Here is a 17,195-nt window from a genome sequence, read left to right on the forward strand (position 1 = left end):
TTTGCTTCTTTTGGTATGATAAATTGCCACATATCCTACAGCTACCAGGTAACATAACATCACGTTTTCCCAAGACATGTAAAAAAAGCAAACACCACTGTCTCTACGTTATTCCATACACCTTAAAAATGAATGCCAGAAATAAATTGTTCCCAGGTATTTGAGTGGAATTTTATTTCCTTTAGACATGCTGTTGCTCTTCTTCAAAAAGAAGAAGAAAAGAAAAGAAAAAAAAAAAGCCCAAACCAAACTTTTCACACATAGCATCTTGAGGCACGGGTTCCCCAATATTTAAAGGAATTTTTTACACAGGGTGTATCATATGTTACAACACTGTTGCTATTTGAAGTCTATGGCACACTGATTTTTTGGGGTGAAAAAAATTCTCCTCTGTTCAGCTGCTACAATATGGCACAAAGTTAGAAGTTAACACCATGACTAAATATTCTGATGCTTTTTTGCTGGCTATTTTGGGGTGCACATAAATAAAAGGCACACTTTTCCTCTCTCCTCTCAAATGATTTATGTACTGTACAAACCTAACTTCCCAGCACTGCTCCATGCCAGCTGGCCCAGTGCAAAAAAAAAAAAGATTGAAGTCAGCATCCAATGCTAGTAGCAGCGCTATATGCTTAACCAATGGCTTTAGTTTAGCATGCTACTTTCACTGTGGTGACCATTGATGAGAGGCCAACAGTGCTCCTGAAAAAAATTACAAAGCCTAAAAAAAAAATTAAGTTATTTATATTCACTTACATGTATATTTTCCAAATGTGTTCACAATGTTCAGAAAGTGCACATTTTGAAGTCTTGTTTCAGTATTACAAATGTCCATGACCTATATATTATAACAGCGCCATGTGCAACAGTATCATTGAAGAACTGTCAATGTTTCCATTACTGACCCTGTTTTGCAAGAGTGAATGAAAATACAAGAATTTGCTCTTAGCTAGAACTTAGTGTCCATAACGTCTTCGGTATGCTATTTTTAAATATTTGGATTTAATTCTGTACAGCAGTCAGAATCTGAAAAACAGAAGGTTAGTGGTTTCACTTTTTGGCGCTCATTTTTACATAACAAGGATTATCAAGAATGAAAGTGAGCTTACAGCACGTGAAGAGCCCTCAATAATAAAAGCTCCACAAACCATTACCACACTGTTAAAAACTTAACAAAACCCAGTAAGATTTACTTAATGATTTGTGGATCCTTACAAAATTACTTTTTGTGATTTAACAACAGATAACATTGATGAAGTTATCATATATAAAAACAGCTTAGGTCTTAACATCAATGGTCTGACAAACACATTTAAACAAGAATATTCGGAGTTAAGACAAGTGCTAAATTTAGCTCCTAAATTTAGCTAAGAGAGTTTAGATACTCTCAACTTGATATGCCTTTAAAAAAGTCCAACTTTCAGAAGAGTCTGAATAACAGCAGTTTCAAGTAAGTCTGAAGCAATTAGGTATTGTGGCTAGAGTTACCATAAATATGTACTACATGCTGACTTGACAAAAGTGTGTTAAAAGAAGAGCGAGTTGAACCACTACCTCTGAAGGTTCTTGCTTTGGCTATCTTTAAAAAAAAAAAAAAATAAAAATTGGACTGTTACAATAACAGTGCAAGTTCATTATAAAGCCACATACCTCCCCGTAGATGTTCTCTTATCAATTGGTTTTTATTATGCCCACTGCCAGCAATGGACATTCTGCTTGGAAATCCACCTCCTGCTGTAAAAGATTTGGCTGAACCAAATGAAGAAAATAATTCTGATATCAGACTCAAATGGGAACGCACTATTTCATTTAGTTCTTGTTAAGAATATTTAAAAGCCTTCTCCACCTACAGTCTTTTTGAAATACAAGGCACAAATAGGGAGTGGACATTCCAGCAAAAAGTGATTGTCTGAAATTAACAGTCCACAGCAGTCTTCTAGTCCAGCACAATGAAACATTTTTGCTGTCCGATTCTATGCCACGTCTTCTAGATAATCTGCAACATCACTTAACTGAGAAATGGTAAGGTCTTGTGTGATGCCTTCAAGCTAGAAAATAAATGAAATTACAAACTCAGAAATCATAGAAACAGTATTGTATCTCGTAGTCCTTCATATACCATCCCATCCTTTTGGCCTCAAGCTCTTTCAGTGAGATTTCAACTCCTTTAGGAGGTGCTCAGACAGATCTTGAGATATAGGGATAAGACATTCCTATGCTGGATACTAAACCAGTCTCAAATACGTTTTACATGCTTAGAAACAGAGAGTGAATTGTGCTACCAAACAATTGTGGGGTTTTTTGTTTTGTTTTTTAATCAGTATAGTATCTAACTTGGCAGGAATACTAGGTGTAAAAAGACAGAACATAACAAATAATACAACTTTAACACATATCCTAGAAACCTATGATAATGGCACAGAGCAGATAAGAATCTCAAGAAGGACAATTTTAAAAGAATCATACTTTATCACTGGCATTTGACTCCTCTGTTTCCACAGAAATTTCATCTATTTCTTCACCAATACTGATATCACTTTTTTCTGAGCGATGACTAGTACTAAAGAGAAAGAAAACCATAAACATAGAAATAAGACTTTCAAACATCCAGGTATTGCATTCACTTTCACTTTATACCTGACATTTGATTTGGATTTTACTTCCTAGCAAGTTAAATATGAAGTTACTTAAAAACTCATAGCAACTAAAGGCTTTCTAACTAGATGAAGCCATGATTAACACCAATAATTATTTAGGCCTCAATCCTGCAGTTTACAACACCAATACCTTCACGTCATAAGGATGAGGCTGTTAAATATTAATTACTGACTACTTGTGATGCTTTATTTTTTAGTTATTTCAGCTTACACCATATTCATTGTCTAATAGCATTAATTAAAGTGTTAAAACATTGCTAAATGCATGGTTCAGGAAAAAGAAAAAAACCACCTTCCACAAAAAAGCAACAACTTATCTTAAACGTAGCACCAGGTTTTTAAGAAACTCATTACCCCCTATACAAAAAGGATCTGTTTTTTTTTAAATTTGTAACTATATATATTAAATAGCAAAGCGCAGTTTAAAGGAGTTCAGAGATACTGACAGGCTCCAGCAATAGTGACTAGCTGAAATATTACAAAATAATTCAAATATGTCAGTGAATATGCTTATAATGCATGAAATACTATGCTACTGCAATATCATCCTTCTCTTACCTGTTGAAGTCATCAGCATACTCATCGTCATCTCCATTTCCTAAATAATTTTTTAAAAGATATTAAACAAGTTTTCTCTTCAGAACACGCAAAAAAGAATCTATTCCTGCACCAAAATACATGGTTTGATGGCCAGCAAAAGTGGGAGTAGATTAAATTACTTGTGCAGATTTAGGAAGAGAAGCTGAGTTTACGTTTGTCATTAATTAATCTCAATCTCACTTACACAAACTGTTTAGAAATTGAACATATATTTTCCAGGATGTTGGCTACATTGCTGAAGACAAAATTTAAATACTTGGCAGCTCTATTTTGAGAGACAGTTGATACTTCTTACATCACATGATCTTCATATTGCTCCTAAAGCTTACAAGGCAACTTTCAAAGGTGTGGAGGGGAAGTAAATATGCCACTGAAAAACAGTAAGACTTGTCTGGCTATCTTTTTCCACAAATATAAACCCCTTCTTTTCTTTGAAACCTAAACAATGGAATTTATCACTTGATGTTAGCAAATGTATGAACATACGAGACACCAGTTTTCACTTTTCTGTATTCCTTTAGATCAGATCTTGCTCTTAACTCCAGTAAGTTTCACAATGGTGTTAAATAGAGTGAGAGAAGTAAAAGCTGAAGATTTTAGTTCGATATGTGTATTTCAATTTCCCAGATTCCTCTAAGAAGCTGGGTCAGAACTTACAGTTAAAAATATCAGAGCTTACTCATGTTTAGCAGTTACTTGCCTAATTCTAGTGATCCCAATTTTGCATTCACCAACCGCAGGTCTTTCAAAACAGAGTTTCTGTTCAAATCTGTAACAAAACAAAAGCATTTATACCAGAAATTTAACTTGTGACTCTTTAATAAGATCCCACTTAAACATACCCATGAACCATTTATAACAGATGTTCTTTTATAATAACCTTATTACTATACTATAAAATTATATAGATCTAATTTTTAGGTCTGAACTCTGCTAACATTTAAAAACATGAGTAGTGTCGTGGTTTAACTCCAGCCGGCCACTAAGCACCATGCAGCCGCTCGCTCACCCTCTCCCCTCCGGTAGGATGGGGGAGAGAATAGGAAGGGTAAAAGTAAGAAAACTCATGGGTTGAGATAACAACAGTTTAATAATTTAAATAAAATAACAATAAATAATAATAATAAATGGTGAAAAGGAAAACAAAAAGAAGAGAAACAAAACCCGGGGGGGTGGGGGTGGGGAGTGATACAACCGCTCACCACCCACCGACCGACACCTAGCGATCGCTGCTCCCCGGCCAACCCCCCCCAGTTTATATACTGAGCATGACATCATATGGTATGGAATAGCCCTTTGGCCACTTTGGTTCAACTATTCTGGCTGTGCCCCCTCCCAGTTTCTTGTGCGCCTGGCAGAGCATGGGAAGTTGAAAAGTCCTTGACTAGCATAAGCAGTACTTAGCAACAACTAAAAACATCAGTGTCTTATCAGCATTCTTCTCATACTAAATCCAAAACACAGCACTATGCCAGCTACTAGGAAGAAAATTAACTCTATCCCAGCTGAAACCAGGACAAGTAGCAAACAGGGACAATCTCCCAGTATTCAGGATCAAGTTTTACAACATGAAAGCAAATATCCCTAAAGAACTTGTGCGAATAATTTAAGATGAGAACAAAAAGGAGGAAATTAATTTCAGTTAAAAACTGAGCAGTAGAATTTTATACTTCTGAAAACTGCTTTATATACACAAAAAAAGGAGTGTAGATAAGTATTTCATGGTCCAAAACATAAGATGCCCCAATGGTAGCATAACATATCAAATATATCAGTATGCAATTAGTGAAAAAAGCAGCATTACTATGAAGCATATTGCAACCAGAAGGGGGCCACATACAGGCTACTTAATCACATTTGCATCTGAATGTGTAGATTATTCATTCTATTATGGGAAATATCTCCTAAATTCACCAAAATACCAAACCATGTGAAAACTTACTATCAGACTCCTTTAGAGAAGGTGCACCAGTCAGGGAGCTTAACCCACTTTTTAGAGGTGGTGCATCAGAAAGGGATGCTAGACCTCCTGCTTTATTAGCTTCTGTTTTCCTAAAACAAACCAAATAAACAAATACTTCACAGAGCTGTAAAATGTGCATAGCAACTTTCTTTTCTATTATTTACTAAACTGTCATAAAACTAGAACAGCAATATTTACAGCAGAAAGAGCAAGGGTAAAGGACTATCCATTCTGCAATCTTAAAAACAGTAGGCACTTTACTCGCACAAGTGCCAAGCAAGACATTCAGTAAGAAAGTCACTTTCTCACCTACGCAAAGACTTTTGCCTGCCTTCTTGCACAGACAGAGCTCCTGCAGTTTCATTAGCATCACTATTTTTATCAAGGTGCCTTTCATTATCCTCACATGTAAATGCAGCCAAAAGGAGAAAGATTCAGATATAAATCAATATTTAGTCTGTTTTACAACTAAAAGATATTATATCTGATGAAACTATTAATCCTAAGAGCAGCCAGTTCACAGAATGAAAACGTCTCAGATTAAGACAGATGTCATCATCAAATGTTCAAGTTCACTTGGCTACTACCTATTCCATTTAATAGGTAGTTAAAGCGTTGAGTCCGAATACTGCTTGCAAGCAAAGAATGAAGAAACACCATTAAAAAGAGATCAAGATTTTCACATTTAGTACTACCAGAACTGTTACTGCAATTCCTTTCCTATCAGTGATGGACAACATTTGAATCATTCATTGTATCTATATCACCAAAATATCGTGTATACCATCACATATTAAAACACTTCAAAATTTTGAACAATGGGTCAGAGACCTAAGGGAGATGAGAGCTTGGATCATCTCTGTCTCTGTCCTTAGTAACTGCTTGCTCCCTTCCTCTCTAATGCACCCTTCTTACAGGAATGGGCAAAGGTCCGATAGGAATTTATCTCTTTGCAAACCAAGCAATACTGGCACCTCTCCTATTTACTCATCCCTTGGGACTCAGGTACACCAGCACAACATACCACAAGAGGATTTCACCTGAAGAATATGCTCTTTTTTCTCCTCTAGAGTAGCTGCCAGGAGGATAGAAGTGAAAGACTCAGCAGAGACAGCTCAGTTACAATCAGTTACTATCAGCAAACTTTATTATGAAACAATACTATAATATCTACATCACAATAACAGTATGAGGTACAAATTACTACTTGGTGGACTGTGACTTTACTACAGACACACATAATTTGGAAATAATTTTTTTCTGTAGGGAGTTTCTCTACTAGGAAAAAATGCTTATTTTACTGAATAATTAAGAGTCTTTCTTGGATGGTCTTTTAAAAGAAATCCAGTTTACCCAATTTCAAAGTGAATTTCCCTTATTGTCATATGAAAATGCTTCAACAATAAGAAATTAGTAAATATTATTAATATCCAGAAGTTTTTCCAGCCTTTTGTACTTTTCCCAACTTATCATTTAAACCTATTTTATGGCAACACAACCACTTGCTACAATGGTCAGACTTTGCTTAAAGGCTAGTTAAATGAGCTCTTGAGTAATGAGTAAATTTACTCAGATGCAGTTTTAACCTTGATATTTCCAATAAGAAAAAGAGAAAAGAAATACCATAGTAGGGTTATTTGTAACACAAAATATTTTCCAGAGAAAAATCACTGCTCTGAGGAAAAAAATTCTGCTCTTTATATACATCCAACTAAAGCTGTACGATAAATAATCTTTCTCAGAGTCCATTAATTTGCTAGAAAGAGACCTTGTTCACCTGGCATGATTGCTTTGTGCTGTACCAGAATGATCCCATTCCAAGAGTAAGCATCTACTGTAGCAGTAATACAAAAAAGTTTACACTGTTCTACCCACTATTGACACAGTTGGGGGAAAAAGCCAACATGAGGTGAGCTACTGTCAAACTGACTTGCAAACGCTTCTGCAGCCTCTTCTGGTAACCTCTACTAAGCTAGAGCAATTCTCCAGTTACTCGAGCACAGCAAAAGAACACCACGAAATGATCTTGCAGCATTTCTCAATAGAGATACTTAAACTAAGCTTCAAGATAACGCGACATGATAACACAAAGACAGGTTTTTCAGTTTTACAACAAAGCTGTTGTGTAGTTCAGTCACTAGTTCTTGTTTCAAATGGTATTTTCCAGTCATCAGACTCTATAGATGAAAGATAAAAAATGCCCTTCAGAAGTGTCTGCAACACTGACGTATGCAGAAATAACAACACTTCACCGAAAACACAGAACTGCACACAAAAGGTGCTGCAATGTGAAGAGGAAACCCTCAGCAGTGAGAAAGCTTTCCTTATTCTCGCAGTTCATGGAGCCAGTGTACACATTCACTAGATTTTCTGTACTCCTTACAAAGCCATACAGATGTCTAAAGCGCTATCCCTGTCATTGTCCTCTCACTTTAGTACTGATCACCACTGCAAGAAGAAACACTGACGTCTGTGCCTCATACATGTTCATTTCTCCAAAGAAATAGGCTGGGGACATTACACAGTCTAACCGATGCACCTTGAAGTGATACAGGTTTTTCCACTCATGGTACATCCAAGACATCCCAGGTGACACTGTGCATTTCAAAGAATAGAATCACAGAAGTGCACATTTCAGAACAAAATGTTCCAGAACAGATCTAAATGTAAACTCACATTTACAAAGTGCAAATAATCAAACACCAGCTAGCTCTCAAAGGTCTGCAAGCATACTGAGGACAAAAGAAACCTGTATTAAGTAGAACATGCATGTTACTTACCAGCCGTAAGTTCTTTCTGGTTTGGGTATAGGATCATCAAAAAAAGAATCTCCCTCTACATCATCTTCATCTGCACCTGGATCACTTTTTTCTTTGGTATTTAAGTCTTTGTTTTCTAGTTGAGGATCTAGCTTTGATTCATTAGGCAGAAAATGAATGCTTCTTTTGCTTGCTTCCCCTGATGAGACACTTGTATCACTTTGAGTGGTTTCAGCCACCTTGAAAGATAAAGAAAAAAGCCCTCACTGAAAGGAATAGGTAATTTCTCTTGAAGAAAACCCATATAAACTGGATTTATGTCTTATAATACAGTAAGTGGTAATATAAACACAAAACATATAATATACACCTACCATCACTTTTAAAAAAATTAGCTCAAATTTATTAGTACTTCTCAGGAATTTACTAGTATCATCAGGAATCACACAAGAGAAAAAAGTTGTTTTAGCACTTTAGAAAGGAAGTGTTCTTTATTGTTGCTGCCATTAGAAAAAAAAGTTTGTTCCATCCTCTGCATTGCTTTGCTATCTAGATCACATCTATTATAAAAGCAACCAAAGACGTTGGTCATCAAATAAAGAAATCTGCATACAGACTGATTCTTACCTCCTAGATTTGAATATAGGGGAGTGAGTTTGTTTTACATCCTGAAAGTTACATGATGATTTATTAGCATTATTTTGCAGCTCATCTAAACAAATGTTGTTAGTTACAGCCATCACCTTCAAAAGAAATCACTTTAAACCCATGCAAATTACTCTAACTTCCATATTAAATGGTAATCTCTGCAATATAATATTAGGTTTTAAAGTGGCAAGTGTAAGACGACTGCAGTTAATGACACTTTCTCCCTCCAAATAGGAAAAACAAAAATGACACAAACAAGATACTTTAAAAGTATGTAACTTTCACTCTGTATCATGCCTATGGCTCAGTCCTACACATACGCAAGCTTGTAAGGACTATTCTATATGCTAGCTTTAATATCAAGTTATAGAATCATAGAACCATTGAATAGTTTTGGTTAGAAGGGGCCTTTACAGATCATCTAGCCCAACCCCCTTGCAGTGAGCAGGGACAGCTTTAACCAGATCAGGTTGCTCAGAGCCCCATCCAACCTGACCTTGAATGTTGCCAGGGATGGGGCCTCCACTACCTCTCTGGGCAACCTGTTCCAGTGCTTCACCACCCTCATTGTAAAAAATTTCTTCCTTACATCCAGTCTAAATCTACCCTCTTTTAGTTTAAAACCATTACTCCTTGTCCTATTGCAACAGGCCTTGCTAAAAAGATTGTCCCCATCTTTCCTATAGGCCCCCTTTAAGTACTGGAAGGTCGCAATAAGGTCTCCCCGCAGCCTTCTCTTCTCCAGGCTGAACAACCCCAATCTCTCAGCCTGGCCTCATAGGAGAGGTGCTCCAGCCCTCAGATCATTTTTGTGGCCCTCTTCTGGACCCGCTCCAACAGGTCCATGTCTTCCCTGTGCTGAGGGCTCCAGAGCTGGATGCAGGACTCCCCGTGGGGTCTCACCAGAGCAGAGTAGAGGGGCAGAATCCCCTCCCTCGACCTGCTGGCCACGCTGTTTTTGATGCAGCCCAGGATACGGTTGGCTTTTTGGGCTGCAAGTGCACATTGGAGGTTGTAGTGAGGTGGGTGTTGGTCTCTTCTCCCAGGTAGCTAGCGATAGGACAAGAGGAAATAGGCTCAAGCTGTGCCAGGGGAGGTTTAGATTGGATATTAGGAAAAATTTCTTCACAGAAAGGGTAGTCAAGCATTGGAACAGGTTACCCAGAGAGGTGGTGGAGTCACCATCCCTGGAAGTGTTCAAGAAACGGGTAGACGTGGCACTTTGGGACATGGTTTAGTGGGCATGGTGGTGTTGGGTTGATGGTTGGACTGATGATCTTAGAGGTCCTTTCCAATCTTAATGATTCCTAGTTTTTACTTTCATTATAAATAATCCAGCCACCAAGCCAGGAGACATGAAATTGCTACTCTACCCTTAATTGGTTTAATGGTGGACTTGGTAATGGTAGATTAATGGTTGGACTGGATGATCTTAAAGGTCTTTTCCAACCTAAATGATTCTATGATTGTCGGCTCATGTCCAGCTTTTCATCTACCAGTACCCCCAAAAGTCCTTCTCCACAGATCAATCCCTTCATCCTCCAGTTTGTATTGATACTGGGAGTTGCCCCAACCCAGGTGCATGACCCCGCACTTGGCTTTGTTGAACCTCATGAGGTTCACACGGGCCCATTTCTCAAGCTTGTCCAGGTCCCTCTTGATGGCATCCTGTCCCTGAGGCATGTCAACGGCACCACTCAGCTTGGCGTCATCTGCAAACTTGCTGAGGGTGCACTCAATCCCACTGTCCATGTCACCGACAAAGATGTTCCCCTGGAGGGAATAAATAAATATATCTTCCCCTAGATTTATTAAAATTACGCCAGTGAAAAGATCTAGTTATTTCACTAACTTCCTTCCTGCACACTAAGAATAGCAACAATTTGGAAACAAAACTAATAGTATTGTTTAATTCATATAACCAATATGTAGGTTGCACTGTCCCAAGTATTTCTGTATAAGTCATTAACTTTCATTCAGAAGACTGAAGTAAAATTTTCATACTGTAGGCCATGGAAGTTGAAAAAGGCCAACCAAGGTAATTTTATCTCAGTCACAGAAACATATTCAACTGCTGGCAGCAGCTCAGTTCTTCTAGGGCAAGAAAAAGTACTTATACCTGTAAGTGGTAGTAACAACAATATTTTAATTGCCTATCCTAGAGGAACAGACCTGTTGTTGAAAATAAAGAGCTTAGTGATACCCTGACTGGAATGAAAGAGAAATTACAGATACTTTTCTGTTCTGGACCCTGAGGAAGTGAGCTGCCACTGTCTCGTCTGAGAAACTAGAAGCACAACAGTTGGCCTTTGCTTGAATTCATATATCGTAAAGTTTTGCTGAAGTGAAATAACTACTTTCAAATTGTAGTGACAAGTTAACCACGGCTAAGGGTTCGAAGAGCAACATGCCTACCTTGGGTTTCAGACTAATGGTGTTAATAAATCAGAGTGTGGTTTCACACTTGCACTTAAACAAATGTAATTCTTTGCTGCTGCCAAGAGCTGTGGTCTTGGTATCTCCTAGCACACTCCCTTCTATTGGCTGCCAAGTCACAGTCAGAGCCAGTTCAGCTCACAGGTTTGCTGAGAAACCACGAGAGAATCTCAAGTTTCAATCAGGAAGTCTAGACTGTTCAGGTAACTTCAACGTTGCTCCAGCCGGGACTGGCTAAAATTTCCTCCTTCTGTGTTATTTTTACTCCAATTATATTGCACAGGCATAATATTCTCCCATCCTGCCATTGCCAAGGAGACAGAGAACTAGGCGGGCGGAATGTCCAAAGACCTGTAGTCCCATTAAGATATCCACTACTTATTCTTAGAGGAGTATGTAGTCCAACCAACAGCTGTTGCTGTTTCTATGAGGAAACATCCATACAGAAACCAATTTTCTCCCATGTCTGAGATAAACATATTTTCATAGAGGATTCAGCAATGTATTATGAAAAGCCTTTCCAAAACATGTTAATCTATCTCCCACTGCAATGGAATTATGATTTGCTTGCCATATAAGATGGGTATAAAGAATATAAAAACCCGGATCATAAATTCCAACTTGTTGGAAATTATATTCTACTCGCAACCTTGTCACATCAGAAAAAGCATGTAAATGAAAGTGTTCTTATCACCACCTCGGCTGCTGCTGCACGCCATAAGTATTCAAACTCTTAACTGTGGTGTTCTGACAATGCACAAAACTCCCCATAAAAAAAGGAAACATGGTTCAATGATCTTTTACCACACTTTAATACTCCTTGCTCAGAAGTAAATACTCCTATCTGGTAGCTTCTCTAAAACTTAAGACCTCAGAATAAACCTGAGAATCACTTTCTGGTGTCCATATACTTATTGGGGATTAAGTATAAAAAATGCCACTATTGACTGGACCAGTCACAATCACTATCATTAAGCTGAAGTCAGTCAATAGGAGAAGCTTTTGCATCTATGGACTAGTGCATCTAAGTAGTCGATAGCAGCCTGAAAAAGAATTCTGGCAACCTCAACACAGAGAAGAATACAATAAACTGCAACACAGTATCACTTCTGGAAAACAGCACTAATCTTTGGAAATCATTCAGACATGGCTTATATTTGTTTTCTACACAGTTTATACAGCAGTATTTGAGCTGGGTACAGGAGTTCCTGTTTTGTACAGGCCCAAACAATTGTGAAAAAAGACTGTCATTTATTCTTGTTATAATCTTAAACAACAGGAATGACTTAACTACTCCATAATACCTTCTCTAAAGCAGAGATCCAGGCATAACTTAAAACTCATTCTCATTTCTTAATGAAACAAGCCTTAAGATATGATACTCCTCTGTGCTCTTGTCTCTCTGTCTTCCTCTAATGTATTTTGGACTGGCTGGCTAAGTTCAACCACTGCAAAAAAGGTAGAAGTTTCAAAAAAAAAAAAACAACAAAAAAAAAAAACCAAAAAAAACCCCAACCAAACAACCCCCCCACACCCAACCACCCCTGCATAACTGCATTGCAAAAAGATCTGTCAAGAACAGACATAAAGGAATAAGATTCATATCAGACAGAGGTTGGACCAGCCTTGAGACATGTGCATCCACACACAGAAAAAACACCCACAAGAAACCTGGTTCAATCTACAAGCTACCGAAAATACTTTTTTTACTCCTCTAAACAACTATACTTTTCCTGAAGAAAAGCAATATAACAAACACTTAGCTCTTCTCTTTCTGACCTACTTATTTCAATTAAAGTAATTTAAACCTGAAGATGAAAGGTGGTATATGCAAAGGAGAATGGAATATTTATGACTTCTAACTCATCATTAGTAGTTCTTCTTAGCTAATGTAGAACCACTCTAAGACAAAAGTAGGGGATCAGGTATGAAGCAAAAGTATTAGTAACAGTGATATTTAATCAGCATTCAGATAATTTTAGTGGATTTGTTTTGGTTTAAAAGCTGGTGCCAAGCAAGAATTATATCCTCCTAAAGCAGGTCTGACTTTATCAAAATTTCTATTCAAAAGTCAGTTACAGAAATACTAGCTTTTAGGATGCTATCAACAAGCACAGCAATTAATAAAGTAACTTAATCTTGAAGCTTGCTTTTCAAACCGTATAGTTTCCTGGTTTTCCATGGCAAAAAACTAAAGAATTGGAATAAAGTGAAGCAGATCCAAACGGAGCTGTCATTTTATTTTCTTTTATCCTTATCATTCCCTGCCCCAAATGAATAAACTAACAACAAAATTCATGCAATGTTACATTTCTCAGCTTTCATTAGTGAATTGGAAAGCTTCTTAGTTATTTCCAGTAATCTTGAAAAAAGCTATTAAAACCTTTTATGTGATCAGATTACATCAATAATTTGAACAAACTTTAGTACTTGAATCAGGGTTGTTTTGGTTTGGTGGTTTGGGTTTTGGTTTGTTTTTTTTTTTTTTTTTTACTGGGTGCAGTAGGTAGCCAGTTTCTTGTGGAAAAGAGGCTTAAGTGACCATGCCCCTTTCCATGCCCTACACTTTCCCATAATTCTCCACCCGTTGGTCAGTTCCAGTCAAATGTAAAGGAGTATTAGAGGCTTGAAAGATGTTAGTTAATACAGATTTTGTGCTAACAGGAAGCAACAGAGAAAAGAAAGTCACAGGCCCCAACACAAACAGTTGTATCCTAACACCTTATCAACCCCAAGCATCATTCAGCCACCTGCCTGATAAACAAAGTTAGCTCCAGCCTGTGTGTGTGTGCTGGTTTTGGCTAGGGTATAGTTAATCTTCTTCACAGTAGCTAGTATGGGGCTTATGTTTTGGGTTTGTACTGGAAACAGCATTCATAATACAGGGATGTTTTTGTTACTGCTGAGCAGTGCTTACACAGAGTCAAGACCTTGTCTGCTTCTCACCCAATCCCACCAGCAAGCAGGCTGAGGGTGCACAAGAAGCTGGGAGGGGACACAGCTGGGACAGCTGACCAAAAGGGTATGCCACACCATATGATGTCATGCTCAGCATATAAAGCTGGGGGAACAAGAAGGAAGTGGGGGACGTTCAGAGTGATGGCATTTGTCTTCCCAAGTAACCATTATGTGTGATGGAGCCCTGCTTTCCTGGAGATGGCTGAACACCTGCCTGCCAATGGGAAGTGGTGAATGAATTCCTTATTGTGCTTCGCTTGCATGTGTGGCTTTTGCTTTACCTATTAAACTGTCTTTATCTCAGCCCATGAGTTTTCTCACTTTTACTCTTCTAATTCTATCCCCTATCCCACCAGGGGGGAGTGAGCAAGCAGCTATGTGGTGCTTAGTTGCCAGCTGGGGTTAAACCACAACACTGTGTCTCAGAGAGAGATGTGTATGTGCTGTCACCTACCCAGTCGGAAAAGTACAGGACTTTGCAGATCATTTAAGTACATGCCATCATATCTGCAGTTTCATAGGAGTTCTCTCTTATACTTATCTCATGTATATTATGTAGCTTTTTCATTATATATAAACAATGTTACCTTATTCAGTATAGGGTGTGTACTTGATCTTCCATCAGATGATTTTGACGTGGGGCACAGGCTATCACTTAGAACTGGAGCCACCTAAGAAGTTTCACATAAACACTTATTAAAAATATATTGAATTTTGTCATAATACCATCAAACAAGAAACAAGGTTACCATCCTCATTCACACAGTATGCAATATGTGTGGCTATGTTAGGAAGTCTATGACAACTACTTCTGAATTTAAGCTTTCTTTTGGGTACTGAATACATCTTGAGTGCAGAGAATTTTCTTTTGAGCCACAATCATGACAGAGACTAATCAAATACTATTGGTTTGATTTCATTCATTTAACAACTTAATTATATATTCTATTAAAACATTACTGTCATTGCCTTCAGGTAGTTCATTACTTTCATATATTATTTTTAAATACATATGTTTTCAAGAACAGCTTTAAAGCTTTTAACAAAACCAGTTCTAGGCTTTTCAGGTCATATGAAAATTAGAAGTATGCCAAAGAAAATAAGTACAGCTAAAAGTGTTATCCAACCACACTAGCAATTAGAAAATAAGTGACACAGTGTTTTGTTTCATTTATCTGGGTACACTCTGTGTTACAGAATATTAGTAAAGAGTACCAGGGTGGCATTAGAAGTAATACAATAGTCATTGTCTTTCAGCATTGTTTTCTGATAAGTTATGTTGAGGGCATTTCCTATTATACTACCTATAATAAAGACCTTAAACAGTATAATACTACAACAGTAGCCAAGTGTTCTTAATTTCAGCTTATTTTTCATCATTGAAATGTAAATGAATAAAGAATTATGAAGAAAGAAATTACATGTTAACACTACTTACTTCTCCACTGCCTGAAACCTTTTTCTGCTGACATTTTCTAACAACCTCCAACAACAGGGGACCACTCACAGTACCTTCTGATTCTATAATTCCCAAATCTTGAGCTAAGTTTTCTCGACCATCAAGGCCATTTAGCTGGGGGGCAAAAAGAAACCAAACCAAATACATTTAAAAAAAAAAACCAACCCACAACACAGAAATAACCATCAGAAAACACAATATATATTCTGTAATATAACTCCTAAAGCTCTTAGGGCTTATTTAACACAGCAATATTTTGACTAAACAGTAACTATTTAAGACTTCCTGTTGCATGTGGACTAAAGTAACGATAGCCTATGGCATCATTTACTTCTGATTTGTACCTGAACTTATCACAAACCATCCAAAGGTGTTTTAAATATGCAAGTATTCATCATTAGCATGCTTCAGGATTTAAAGATTTATATGGTCAAGTTACTTTAGCATATCACATTTAAAAGTGGATCCTAGGACACCTAGCCAGTGGTTCCAGCAAATTCATAAATGATGAAGAGTCCCCATTCCTGTGCATATAGAAGTACACCAGCATAGGTCAACACTTAGCTTCAGTCCCTGTTTCACCTTGAAAAAAACATGGGTTTGGACAGAAGCAGGGATGAAACTGATTCAATATCGGAAAAAAAAATTGGCAGGAAAAATTTGAAGAAAAATACACTTTTTAAAACTGAACTTCACATTATAGCAGAAGCAGAATGCTGCAGCAAACCCAGGTTGGTTGGCATAACCTCAGAATGGCAATACTGCAGAGGGCGCCACTTCATCTTAGAATCATAGAATGCTTTGGGTTGGAAGGGACCTTTAGAGGTCATCTAGCCCAACCCCCCTGCAGGGAGCAGGGACAGCTTTAACCACATCAGGTTGCTCAGAGCCCCATCCAACCTGACCTTGAATGCTTCCAGGGATGGGGCCTCCACTACCTCTCTGGGCAACCTGTTCCAGCGCTTCACCACCCTCATTGTAAAAAATTTCTTCCTTATATCCAGTCTAAATCTATCCTCCTTTAGTTTAAATCCATTACTCCTTGTCCTGTCACAACAGGCCTTGCTAAAATGATTCTCCCCATCCCTCCTGTAGGCCCCCTTTAAGTACTGAAAGGCTGCAATAAGGTCTCCTCGCAGCCTTCTCTTCTCCAGGCTGAACAACCCCAATTCTCTCAGCCTGGCCTTGTAAGAGAGGTGCTCCAGCCCTCGGATCATTTTTGTGGCCCTCTTCTGGACCCGCTCCAACAGGTCCATGTCTTCCCTGTGCTGAGGGCTCCAGAGGTGGATGCAGGACTCCCCGTGGGGTCTCACCAGAGCAGAGCAGAGGGGCAGAATCACCTCCCTCGACCTTCTGGCCACACTGCTTTTGATGCAGCCCAGGATTCGGTTGGCTTTCTGGGCTGCAAGCGCACATTGCCGGCTCACATCCAGCTTTTCATCCACCAGTACCCCCAAGTCCTTCTCCGCAGGGCTGCTCTCAATCCCTTCATCCCCCAGCCTGTACTGATACCGGGGGTTGCCCCGTCCCAGGTGCAGGACCTTGCACTTGGCCTTGTTGAATCTCAGCTTGGTGTCATCTGCAAACTTGCTGAGGGTGCACTCAATCCCACTGTCTGTGTTACTGATGAAGATATTAAACAGCAGTGGTCCCAGTACAGACCCCTGAGGGACACCACTTGTCACCAGTCTCCATTTGGACATCAAGATGTTGAC

The 17,195-nt window shown here is 38.3% G+C and overlaps 1 protein-coding gene across 1 annotated transcript in view; it reads right to left on the reverse strand.

The window, feature by feature from the left end:
- Positions 1–337: 337 nt before the first annotated feature.
- CEP43 (centrosomal protein 43) overlaps positions 338–17,195 on the reverse strand; it is a 29,733-nt gene continuing 12,875 nt past the window's right edge. Inside the window, 9 exon segments of the mRNA XM_075706727.1 lie at positions 338–1,898; positions 1,901–1,909; positions 2,467–2,560; positions 3,216–3,255; positions 3,958–4,026; positions 5,200–5,309; positions 8,001–8,218; positions 14,609–14,692; positions 15,460–15,594. Of these exon segments, the coding sequence (XP_075562842.1) occupies positions 1,830–1,898; positions 1,901–1,909; positions 2,467–2,560; positions 3,216–3,255; positions 3,958–4,026; positions 5,200–5,309; positions 8,001–8,218; positions 14,609–14,692; positions 15,460–15,594 (828 nt within the window). The 3' untranslated portion in view covers positions 338–1,829.

Source organism: Pelecanus crispus, chromosome 3, assembly GCF_030463565.1.
Source record: "Pelecanus crispus isolate bPelCri1 chromosome 3, bPelCri1.pri, whole genome shotgun sequence".
NCBI lineage: Eukaryota > Metazoa > Chordata > Aves > Pelecaniformes > Pelecanidae > Pelecanus > Pelecanus crispus.